General features: G+C 32.1%; 1 protein-coding gene across 1 annotated transcript; it reads right to left on the reverse strand.

Annotated features, from left to right (window-relative positions):
• Window positions 1-52: 52 nt before the first annotated feature.
• LOC131931980 (PGAP2-interacting protein) lies at window positions 53-12,470 on the reverse strand. Its single transcript, XM_059288826.1, has 17 exons — window positions 12,275-12,470; window positions 10,309-10,469; window positions 9,926-10,077; window positions 9,234-9,388; window positions 7,940-8,117; window positions 7,529-7,665; window positions 6,468-6,583; window positions 5,827-5,947; window positions 5,002-5,085; window positions 4,686-4,765; window positions 4,260-4,365; window positions 3,442-3,577; window positions 3,021-3,085; window positions 2,700-2,841; window positions 2,019-2,168; window positions 1,740-1,901; window positions 53-1,529 (listed from the first exon to the last, which is right to left on the reverse strand). The coding sequence occupies exons 1-17, from the start codon at window positions 12,456-12,458 to the stop codon at window positions 1,445-1,447; spliced, it is 2,214 nt and encodes a 737-aa protein (XP_059144809.1). The 5' UTR covers window positions 12,459-12,470; the 3' UTR covers window positions 53-1,444.
• Window positions 12,471-13,039: the final 569 nt, after the last annotated feature.

Here is a 13,039-nt window from a genome sequence, read left to right on the forward strand (position 1 = left end):
CCTTCCCACCCTCCTTTCCATATTGTCACAAGACCCCCCCCCCCAACCTCAAATTTGCAGATGAATTTAAAAAAAAAATGTTTTCTAAAATAATAACCAAGGTTGGTGAGCATAAAGCATTTTAATCGCTTTTTATTACAATTTATTGAAAGTTTCCTAACATTACTTTTTAAAAATAAAAAGTGACATCATTTATAAACAACCCTTAAACATAATTTTGACAGTATTCCTGCTGGGAAGTAGAGCAATGATTACACTTAAGAAGTTCTAAAGCTTACGAAAGGTGTTCAACTCAAACCAACCACAACAATAAGGCACAAGCTATATTTTGTCATCTGGAATACACAAGTTATCACAATCTTGACACAACAAGCAAATATAAATATAAATAAGTCTATCATCCACCACCTGTATGTAGGAATATAATTATAAAATATGTGGAGGCATTAAGCAGAGGCAAAATGGCGGCAAATAATGGAATAATTTATAAGGCGTTTTTTGACAAGCTGGATAAAAATCAGATCCAAATATCTTCACAACATGCACTGTTAAATATGAGTAGAAAGAAAACATTACTGATGCATAGACAACTTGTTTTTATCTACATGTAATCTGTCTCTGACTAAATATTCAGATCTATATTTAATTCAGAAAAATAATTTTCACGACACATATAAAATATGTATGCTGCATAAACAATTTTGAGCAAAATTATTAATCTTTGTAAAAAAAAATTATCAGATAACTGGAATATTATTATGTATTCAAGTTATACTTTTGTGTCAGTTCAACCAAATGTCCAGATCAATTTAACAATGTGCATTTATTTTTCCTTAAGTTTCATCAAAACTGGACGGAAATTGTAAGCTAGTAATAACAAGGGGGTTCTCTTTTCCTTTCTTATTTGCCAAGCCATTAACAATTCAAATTGATAAACAGGATTATAATATGTATAAGAAATTATTATTTAAAATATATTTTATTAAAATAAAACTTTTTTTTTTCTTTGGTGATATTCAAACTATACAACTGGAATGTAACAAGAGGAATAGTTGAAACAGACACTCTGCCTGCTAGTAGTGCTAGAAGGGTTCACAGTTTTACAGCAGTTTCAGTATAAAACAAAATCTGGTTATAAAAACAGCAATGCAATTCACAATTTAAAAAAAAGAGAAAAATCTTCAGAGGTGTAGTTTTTTGATTCGTCAGACATTTTTAAGTTGTATGTGTGTGTATGTAAATTTTTTTTTAAAGTTCTTTTTATGTATGTATGTATGTATGGGTGGGTGTGTGTATACACAAGCCTTTCTAAATGCTTACAAATAAGATGACTAGCAATAGCTGTTTGAACATTGAGAATTTTCTTCTTGCAACTGACAACAGATGAAATTCAGTTTTCTAGCCACTAAGGATGTGCTTACAGTAGCAAGTAACTTGAACTATTTTAGTCATTGTAAAAATACTTGGGTGTTCCCATATGAAAGCCATGGTGGTCAAAGTATCCATGACCAGGATAGTAGTTGCCAAAACTGGAGAGACAAAAAAAAAAAAAGTGTTAACTCAATGCCCACAGTATTTGTAGGCTGTTACAATTTTATATCTAGTAATATTCAAATATTTTTTTTAATATATTAGTCACTATTTTAAAAAGTAATAGTTGTAATTTTTAGAATGATAGTTTTTAAAATGATTTTAAAAATAGATTTTAAAATGTTTTGTTTTAAATAAGCCAGACTTACACATTGTTGAAAAGAACACTCTTATCTATGTTATGTTTTGTGGGGGAGGTGGTCACTTTCTTCTTATCTTTGTAATTTACAGGATCTTCTGGTATTTGGAATGTCCCTAATTGGATTTCTGTATCACTCAATCCACCATGGCTGATCCTTGCATAGCCACGCCTAGACAGACAGAAAATAAAAATTTAAAGGGAAAGCACTCTCACAAATCAATACAGAGTTACCAAAACAGCCCCTGCTATATTTATAATACGTGTTAAAAAACTAAGGGAGACAAACCTGATCAACTTTTTGTACATAATGTATTCACACCAGCGATCCTGATCTGTGGGATCTATATCTTTAACTTTACCATCTTTTATCAGGCGCCAGTAATTCTCACTGCCTGGGGGAGAGGTCACATAGCCAAGAAACACAGCTGGGTCTACTCTATAATTAGAACATTCAGTATGTGAGGTCACATGACCAAAAAACACAGCTGGGTCTACTCTATAATTAGAACATTCAGTATGAGAGGTCACATGATCAAGAAACACAGCTGGGTCTACTCTATAATTAGAACATTCAGTATGTGACATCACACTAAACACAGTTGGGTCATCTATAATTAGAACATTCAACATGTGATATCACATGACCAAAACACCACTGGGTCTACTCTATAATTAGAACATTCAGTATGTGACATCACACTAAACACAGTTGGGTCATCTATAATTAGAACATTCAACATGTGATATCACATGACCAAAACACCACTGGGTCTACTCTATAATTAGAACATTCAACATGAGACATCACATGACCAAGAAACACTGCTGGGTCTACTCTATAATTAGAACATTCAACATGAGACATCACATGATCAAGAAACACTGCTGGGTCTAGTCTATAATTAGAACATTCAGTCAACAATATATTTGTGTGTGAACAAGTTAAAAATAGAAAGCCACGTCTTACGACTGTCTCAATTCCTTGGCTAAAAACTCCGCCTGAAGATTCCTGTCCACCACGTCCCTGTCGTTGCCCATGTGTGTGACCACAAAGTTGACCAGCGTCCCGCTCACGTTTATACTGGCAGTTATTGCTGGTGCCAGCTCTCCTAAAATAGTTTGTAAATAAAATTTGTACAGTGAGTTTTTTTTTTTTTTTGATCTACGTTGATAAATTGTTTACAACAAATATTTTATTAAGAGTTGAGTGAACTTTGATACATTAGTTAACAAAAAATTGTAAAGTGAACTTTGGTAAATTTGTTAACACAAAAAATAAATGTCATACCATGAGGGGAGGGCAGAAGGTGGTGCTGTGACTTAACAATGGGATACTTGGACAGGATCAAGTTTCTAGAACATTCAATAAAGTTTAGTGTGACTTTAGTTTCTAAAACATTCAATAAAGTTTAGTGTGACTTTAGTTTCTAAAACATTCAATTAAGTTTAGTGTGACTTTAGTTTCTAAAACATTCAATAAAGTTTAGTATGGCTTTAGTTTCTAAAGCTTTCAATTAAATTTGGCTAAGCAATGCTTTATTATTTAAATATTTAATTTATTGAAACTAGGCAATTATCCTTGGTGAATTTAAATTATAACACGCAAATATTAATAATTGAGTTAAAAGGTTTTATAAAATAAATAATTTGCCAAAATTTTTCAGGGAATCAATGAACCCTAAAATGTTTCAACCAATCAAAGTACTCACCCCCAAGTATGATCTTTGGTGGATGGACCAAAGTCCACGTAAAAATTGAGTTTCTCAGCAAGCCACGAAGCTAAGTCATTGTTACCGAGGAAAGGTTTGGAGGCATCGCTTTCAAGTAGTGTAATAACATCCACACCTGTAATACAAAATGTCTTAGACTTTCAAGTAGTGTAATAACATCCACACCTGTAATACAAAATGTCTTAGACTTTCAAGTAGTGTAATAACATCCACACCTGTAATACAAAATGTCTTAGACTTTTATCCCCCAGTATCAGCCTGAAGTGTCTTATTAAACGTGATGCATACAACAAGATGCTAAATAAAATAACTAAAAACTCTGGTTAATTCACTAATGGGAGTTTATTAACGAAGTAGAATAAATAACCATGGCTTTAGCATTTTTTAAATTCAAATTAGTTTAATGAATGTAATTCAATACTGGAAGGCATGATCAATTGTAGAGCATGCAGCTGCTTAAGTTTGAGTTCAAGTCCAAAGAACGTCCCTGAGTCCATCCAGCTCTGATTGGTACTTGACTCATATTAGGGAAAGTGAAGGGCTTAGTTCTGACCACACTATCCTTTAATATGTCGAGGTCACAGAAACAAGTGAACTCTACTACAAAAGGCAATTTTACTTTATTGTTATTGAATAAACTTAGATTCTTTCCTCTGGTGATCACAGATAGCTAAAAGTACGAGGACTATAGTGAAATTCATTGGCTCAAGTGCTAAAATCTTTTTCAATAATTTAACATGTTACAAATTTAATAAAAAATTTCCAATCCAGGTTTTATTTGCCAAACAAAGTCTGACCTGTATTATTTATCATGGTGGCAGCTCTTTCCATGCTAGGCCAACCTTTGTTATCATAGCCAAAGTGGTAGGTCCAAATTCCTGCAGTAAATATTTTTGGATTGGACTGGAAAAAAATCAGGACACAAACATTTAATCCCCAACAAAGAAAAAAATAAAACAGATTGTAGGTCAGCGTGCTAAGATAAAATCTTGAACATAAAATACATGTTTACATATATTTAAATTTAATATCTTTATTTTAAAAATAATGTCAAACAGCATTGACACTTTTAAAAATTGTTTAAGAATAAGAATCTTCAAGAGTTAAAGAAAAAAGTTTAAAAAATACACATATTTTTTTAGTTTCTCTATTAGGAGCTTCACTCCACAGGCCATAACCATAATTTTTAAACAGATTGCTCTTGCGTAAAAATATTAGTTTACCTTGACCTCTGAACCTGGCTTGTACTTGGATAATCTTTTCATCATGCCCACCTGGCTGACCAGGAAAATCAGAAAAACCACTGGAAGGTCATGGGAGAAATGTTACAATGTTTCATTGAAAAACATGGAATATCATGGGAGAAATATAAAATTTATATTGTTTCATTGAAAACATAATCTAAAACTTAAAATACAACTAACGTTAAGTAGACTAAGATAGACACACCAGATTTTATCAGACATGTACCTTTTAGGTAGTGACCTAGACATGTTAAGTAGACTTAAGATGGACATACAGGTTGTATGTGGCATGTACCTTTGAGGTAGTGACCTAGGGCAGGAACAAGCTCGTCCTCCATGCGCGTGTACACTGTGGTAAAACTCTCCTGCGATGCTTTGCCTGGTACAGACATAAGGTGAATATCTGTACACATTTTTTTTTACAGATAATACTAATCTATGAAACCTATAAGGTGAATATCTGTTCTCATTTATTTTTTTACAGATAATACTAATCTATGAAACCTATCTTATTGAAGGATTATTTTGTTTACTGTCAGCAAACTTGGGCAATGAACCATATCCATTATTACATATGTTCTCAACCAGACCATGTCCCATAGGACTTAACATTTCAAATCAAGTATTCTCTTAACAAATAAACTATACAGATATAATGATTTTCCTAAACACATAAATTAGATCTATAAGAACATTCATATGAATAATTTTTAAAATAATATTTTCTTTAAATAAATGAATTGTTTTAAAAAAAATTATTGTTCTTTTAGCCAATAAAACTATTTATTTTTGTGAAAGAAATAATAATTTCAAGTGTATCTGTTGGTCACTGTGTGTAGACTAACAGTGTTGGGACTCGGGTATATTAAAATTCTGAAGATCTCACAGGTTAAAAGTTTAACTTAATACAGCCTATCCAAGCTAAACTTCATTACAAGAGAACACCTTATACATTTGACTACACACCACACTGAAGTTCTCACTCAAAACCATGGCTTAATACACATTTAAATTAAATACTAATTTAAAACTTAAAAAAACAAAATACACACAAACTAAAAAGTTGGATACTAAATACAAATTTTAATTAACTACTAACTAAACTAAAATCCTAACTTACTGAAAATAAACAGGAGCAGAATTCCTGCCATAATGCAAGCAATCACCCAGTCTGTGTGTTCTCTGGTCAACTCTCCATAAGGCACAAAGTTAAAGGCGACAGTCCAAACCCAAAACAAAATCTAGAAACAAAGTTAATTAAAGGCGATGGTCCAAACCCAAAACAAAATCTAGAGAAAAAAAAATCAACTTTGGTTGCGTCTAAACACTATACAATAAAAGAGATCTGTATAAATTTGCAACCCAGGCATGGTGTGGTCAAATGGTAGAGCATTTGACTGCTAACCCAAAAGTTTGGAGTTTGTTTCTTGAGATCGTGTCTATATGACATTCCTAGAGTCCACCCAGCTCTAATGGGTACATGACTCATGTTAAGGGGGGGGGGGGGGGGGGGGGGGGGAAGGGTTGCTGGGCATCATGCTGACCACACTATCCCTTCAAATGCCAAGGTCACTTGAACAGGTGTAGTCTACTTCCCCTGCTCATAAGGTTTGAAAGGGGACTAAACTTTATAGCTGTGCAACTAAAGTCAGTTGAGGCATTCAGTTTGTTGAGTTGCTGAAGGAAATGTGATGTATGATGTCCCACTTGTATCAAGCAGTTGACCGTAATAATGTAACTCATCTTTATGATGCAACTCACCTGTATGATGTACGTTAAACTTGCAACTGTTAGACACAGGGCTGGGTTGGACTGGGTGCATACGTCAATCACAGCAGGCCACAAGGTCATGGTCAAAAAGGCGAGGCAGCATCCAGCTTTAAAACATATTTTTAAGTCAGTTAACACTACTCAAACATCATATTTTTAAGTCAGTTAACACTACTCAAACATCATATTTTTAAGTCAGTTAACACTACTCAAACATCATATTTTTAAGTCAGTTAACACTACTCAAACATCATATTTTTAAGTCAGTTAACACTACTCAAACATCATATTTTTAAGTCAGTTAACACTACTCAAACATCATATTTTTAAGTCAGTTAACACTACTCAAACATCATATTTTTAAGTCAGTTAACACTACTCAAACATCATATTTTTAAGTCAGAAAGTTAACACTACCCAATTATCATATTTTTAAGTCGAGAAAAAATGTTAAAACATAACGAAATCTGAGTTGATAGAAAACAAAAATTGCATGTGTTTTTATACTTTTTTGTTTAGAATTTTGCTAAGGTTAGTACAAAACCTTAGCAAAATTCTAAACAAAAAAGTATAAAAACACATGCAATTTTTGTTTTCTATCAACTCAGATTTCGTTATGTTCTGAGTTGATATTTTGCTAAGGTTAGTACAAACTTAGGGACGGAGTGGTCTAGCGGTAGAGAGCTGGACTACTAACCCGTAAGTCTCGAGTTCGAATCAGGGTTCAAATCAGCAGACCGTCCCTGAGTCCACCCAACTCTGATGGGTACCTAACTCATGTTAGGGAGAGTAAAGGCGGCTGGGCATAGTGCTGACCACACTATCTCTTCATATGCCGAGGTCACAGAAACAAGTGAACTCTACTTCACTTGCCCCATAGACCGTCAGGTTTGAAAGGGAAACTTAGTACAAACTTGGGCTTTGAGCTGTTGATTATTAAACATTATAAACAAAAGCATAGAATGTACATTCAGTACTCACAATAAAATGGAAGTGGGTGCTTAATGTAATTTTTAGAAAAACTAATAAGTTACAGAGGATTTAAAACTCACCATAAAAAGCCAGCCAGGGATCAGGAAACAACAACAAAAAATAGAAGGAAACAGTGGCAGCGAGGGTTACAGGAATAGCGAGAACGGCCTTGATCTGTACGGCTGTGCCGAGGGATAGGCATAGAAGCACCAGAGATCTGGAAACAGATAAAAAAATAAGACAATGACACTCTTAAAACTACAAATTGGAACCTTTTTTATTTCAACGATATGGAAAATGGAATATAAAACAAAAAATGTGGCTATTTTTAAATTATAAATATAAGACAAACTCTGTAGGTTATAATGAATGTAACAAAATTTCAAACATGAAAAATATTTTGATTCAAATGCAACAAAATCTGAAAAATCTAGAATAAAACATGAAAATAAATAACAAAAAAACTACATAACACCAAAGGAAGAACTAACCCCCAGGGAAGTGGAGAGGGTCCAGTTTCAGGGTAACCCTTGACCGTCCAGCGAGTGATCAGGGAGGCTTCACCAAAGCACATGTGAGTAAGGCACAGCAAGCTCCCAAGTCCAACCCCACTGGGGAGCCAATGGTTGACAGGACTTTGCTGCTTAACCTGTACTTGAGGGGAGGCTTCTGCAAAAATAATAAACATTCAATTTGGCCATTTTATTTAAAAGTACAGCTTATTTTATAAATAAGCTGTATATATATATATATATATATATATATATATATATATATATATATATATATATATACATATATATATATATACATTATATTCTAATAAAAGATACTTGTAAACTACAAAGTATGATAAAAAATTATTACTGTCAAAGGAAACAATATGTTTGATACACAAATGCTAGAACAATATTAAGTCTGAGCTACTGGGTTTATCATGCAGACAGAAGTAATTTGATTTGATAAAACAATCGTACATTTAATATTTTAGTAAGTTAGGTATAGTTTCGGTTTACATAGTCAGTACTCATATATGAATACATTGCTCATTTAAATACAGTACAATGTACCAACACTCATGTATACATATGGAAATATATAAATACTATAAAATAAATAATAGTACTAATATATAAATACATAATTCATGTATGAGGCTATAAATAATATAGCACTGAGAATAAATATCGTTTTTTTTAAATTTGGGCCTGTAGTTCAACATATAATTCATTCTATGTGATATTTTAAGAATATATGCCTGTAGTTCAACATAAAATGAATACTAGATGATTTGTAAAGAAAAATTGTTAAAGTACATTTAAAAAATGTAACATTGGGAGAAGTGTTTGTCATGCTGAGGGTAATATAAATCTAGAAGGGTTGCAACAAAACAAGCAACTCTTACCAGTACAAACCCTATACCAATAGCAACTGGGGTTTTATTGTAATAATGACCGTCTTACTTCTGTTGAGTGATGTGTAGCCTACCATACAAAAGGGTTATAGGGATGTTCGTATATTTATAGGCATGTTTAGGTAACAAACAGGAAAAATATTTAAAAACTGGTATATTCATAGCTTAAACGTTAAAGAGAAATGAATTCAATAGACAATATTTCTTTTGAAAACCTTTTATAAAAAATCTTGTGATACAGGATTCAGCAAACATGTAAACTAAAACAAATTGACCTCAATTGGTAGAAAAACCTGGCTAGAGCATATCATATTTATAAACTAGTGTTTGTTCTATCAGATACTTTACAGCAACAACACTGACACAGAGACCTTCTAAGCTATATCCCAATGCTGAGATAACTCCACATGCAATAACTATGGAGTTACTTTGGTTATCCCACCATGCTGGGGCAAAGGTCACAAACCAGACTCGACTTGCCAGGAAAGCATGAAGACCAAGGATCAACCCCCAAAATGTTCTGTACCTAAATGTATAAAATAGAAATACAAGAAATTTTATTTAAAATCAAATATTAAATATACCTTTTGAAAATTCGTTTATTTTTCTAAAAGAAAAAAATTACTTCCAAATTTACAATCAAACATTTTGCAGTCAGATCAAAGATAGTAGATTTTCATAGAAAAATTTTTAAATTGATAAATTTTACCTCAAACAGCAAAAAAACATTATTTATTGTATTAATAGTCCAATCTCATTAAGTAAATATTTTTACATCAACAGTAACAGGTATCCAATAGTGTTGAGTATCAACACAGCATTTTAAAATATTTTTAAGATTTAGTATCCAAGGTACCTTAAAATTTCTTTTATAACAGCTACATCTCTGGTCTTACAAAACTTTGCATCAAAAACCATCAAGAATTTTCAACTATAAGACAAGTTTGCATAAAAAATCACCACCCACCTAACAAGTTTGCATAAAGAATCATCACCCACCTGACAAGTTTGCATAAAAAATGATCACCCACCTAACAAGTTTGGATAAAGAATCATGACCCACCTGACAAGTTTGTCAGAGTTCCATAGTGTGGCTGCCAGAACAAGCATTGACACGCCGGCGCCAGTAGCAAGAAGTATCAGACGTATTAATGTTGTAGGGGCTTGAAATGACGCAACACTACAAACAGAGATCAGCCGTAGAAGTATCAGCACCTGCAGTATTTAAAACATTCAGAAATTATAAATATAATAAAACTTCCTGTGTATAAGGACGAATATTATTTTACAGTTAAGTTACTTATTTAGCAGAAAAAAATTATATAAAACATGATTGTTGAACTGTATTTAAGATGCTGTGTATACTTGAATGAACAGTAATTAATAATAAAAAAATAAAAAATATTTTCTTATTGAACAGAAATAAACTAAACGTTACAATCTCACCCATTTCTGTTGAAGGAAGGCATGAACACCAGGAATGATGCATATGAATGGAGAGAGCCAAACAGCAGCAAATGCTTCATAGCCAGATATTTCAAGTTCATTCAGTGGGTAGAACCAAATCATGGCAGACAAAGCTTGAAATACACTCCAAAATATGTAACCTTTAAAAGAAAATACAAGTTATCAACTACAAACAAAGATGGTCATCTTGTGGTAGATAATGCTTGAAATACACTCAAATATGTACTATTAACAGGAAAATATAATTTCTTTATAAAATGTAAAAATAGTCAAGCTCACAGAAACGGGTTAACTTTAAAATTATAGATCAAGACTTTTTTGGCCCATTTTTTAATGCTTTCTATTAAAATGCAATTGTAAAAGAAAATATGTATCACTTCAATTACAAAATGTGTGATGAAATTTACTTAATTAAAAATTTCCTAATTAAACTTTGCAGATACTTTTTGTAAAACTAGATTTTTTTCCATGAGCAAAAACAGGTGGCTGACCTAAAAAAAATTCATGTACAAATTAAATTTTTTCTAATTACTGTAATTTTAAGCAATTAAAAATCGGCAATAATTTGTTAAAATTTGAAACATCCTTAAAAAAATTGAGCCTATTTCAATGCATTGTTGGCAGCTAAATCCAAATAAATACATCAGTACAGCTAGTCAAAAACGACTCCACTTAGCAGTAAATCTACATGTTTTTGTCCAGTTTTTTTCAAGCTGTAGCAGGTAGAGGTCACTGTGTGGTTCTGTCATCTAGACAAACTATAACAACACATTTTATAGAGGTTAGCTTTTAACTATTGTTGCTATTTTAGAATGTAAAACAAAAAAAGTTTACGAATAGCTTTGATAAATTTTTCCTGCACATAAAACCCCCAACTACAATTACAACAACAAACTAGAATTTTAAAATTTTATTAACTGAATCTGAATACATTTTGATTTTCCACTCTACATACTGGATCTAGAATCTACATTAGTTTGGACTGACTTTATTTTATCTTCATTACTAATGTGCACGTAAGTGTATGAAGTTTGGATAAAAAAATTAAAGTGCACCTTAAATGGACTAGGACTACTGTGACTAGGTTAATTATTAATTAAACTAATTAAACTAATAAAATCATTTAAAATATAGCTAGTGTGAAATGAATCTAGAATCTTGATCTACACCATCTCAATCCAAAACAAGTACACTTACAGTACTTTTACTAAATCACAATAATTTAGCCAGTGGGTTGATTTTTTTATTTTACACACAATACACTTTCTTTTTTTGGTAATCTATCGCTTTGGGTATGTAAAATTGGCCGCAGCTAGTAACGTACAAAAAAGTTACCTCATTGTCAAGGCTTTAATAGAAGTATATTGAATATTGTGAAATATTTGTGTCAAATATTATAGATAACTGAATAATGAACTGAAATCAATGGCTAAATATATCAACATGGGCCTAAAATTAACTTTAAACAGCAGTGTTTGCGAGCAAGATTTGCTACATAAACAGTATTAAACAGCAGCCATTTGTAAAATAGAGTGGCTTCCCCTGAATCTTCCGCTATAAGTTTAACAAAATAAAACTTAAACGATATGTCTACTATAGTAAATGAGCATGGTTGCATCTGATGAAAACATCGCTAGTCTTCATTTATAACTGAAAAGTTTTAATTCAATTGTTTAAAAACAGATGAAACAAGGAAACATTTTTGTATTTTTCAAAACATAAATCCTCATCAAAATGTGAAATAATTAATAATTAGGCCTATTAAAAATTTAAGGAGTCACCTGTTTTTCACATTACTAGATCTAGTTGCGGCGATTTTACGTACCTAAAACGATAGATTACCCTTTTTTCTAGACTAAGGAGTCTAAGGCGTCTGAGGAGTTTCTTAATTTGAAATTTCTAGACTAGAAGTAGAAACTTGTAGAATGTAGAAGTAGAAACTAACCGTATATAGCATCTTTTATTAATAGCACAAATAATTCTGAACTAGGAACCGTAACTGAAGAATTCTGTTTTGAATTGCCATTTGTATCCAATTGTTCTTTTTCTGCATTGAAAGATAATTTTTTTGCAGAATTAACACTCTGGTCACGGTCATTCAAACTATCATATTTTTGTGTCGACGCCATTTTGTTTTCAAACAAATGGAGGTATCCTTGTTTTTTATAAACCTAATGAATAAAAATGATTGCTTTATTTTTTTAGGCTAGCATCATAAGTCTTAATAAATATAGTATTACATTACAATGACTTAAAATGTAAGAGTACAATCAAACGTAACATAGGCAGATAACCTATAGATCTACAAATTATTAGTCAGCATAATTTTTAATTGTTTAAAAAATAGTTTGTGTGTGTACATAGTATGTACTACATACTACATACTCATAGACATAGTGCGTAGACTTAATTTGAGAAATTTGAAATAATCAGTTGATTAACCTATTAAATTAGATCTAACTAGGCCTAAATTTGTAGTTTTTATCAACGCTATTTTCATGAAATACAAAATGGTATTAAGTAATATTTATTTAGCCCCCCCCCCCCCCCCCCCCTTCCGTCCCGCCGCCCTCAAGCCTCAATCAAACCCTCACGTCGCTTATCGTCCTAACAAATCGGAACCCCGTTTTGCCTAGGCTTCGGGCAGGTGCTTGACGCTACTACTAGGATAATTAATATTTATGTATTAAACATGTAGGCCTAATAATAC

The sequence above is a fragment of the Physella acuta genome, unplaced genomic scaffold (assembly GCF_028476545.2).
Source record: "Physella acuta isolate Inbredline_101_S28 unplaced genomic scaffold, ASM2847654v3 ptg002067l, whole genome shotgun sequence".
Taxonomy (NCBI): domain Eukaryota; kingdom Metazoa; phylum Mollusca; class Gastropoda; family Physidae; genus Physella; species Physella acuta.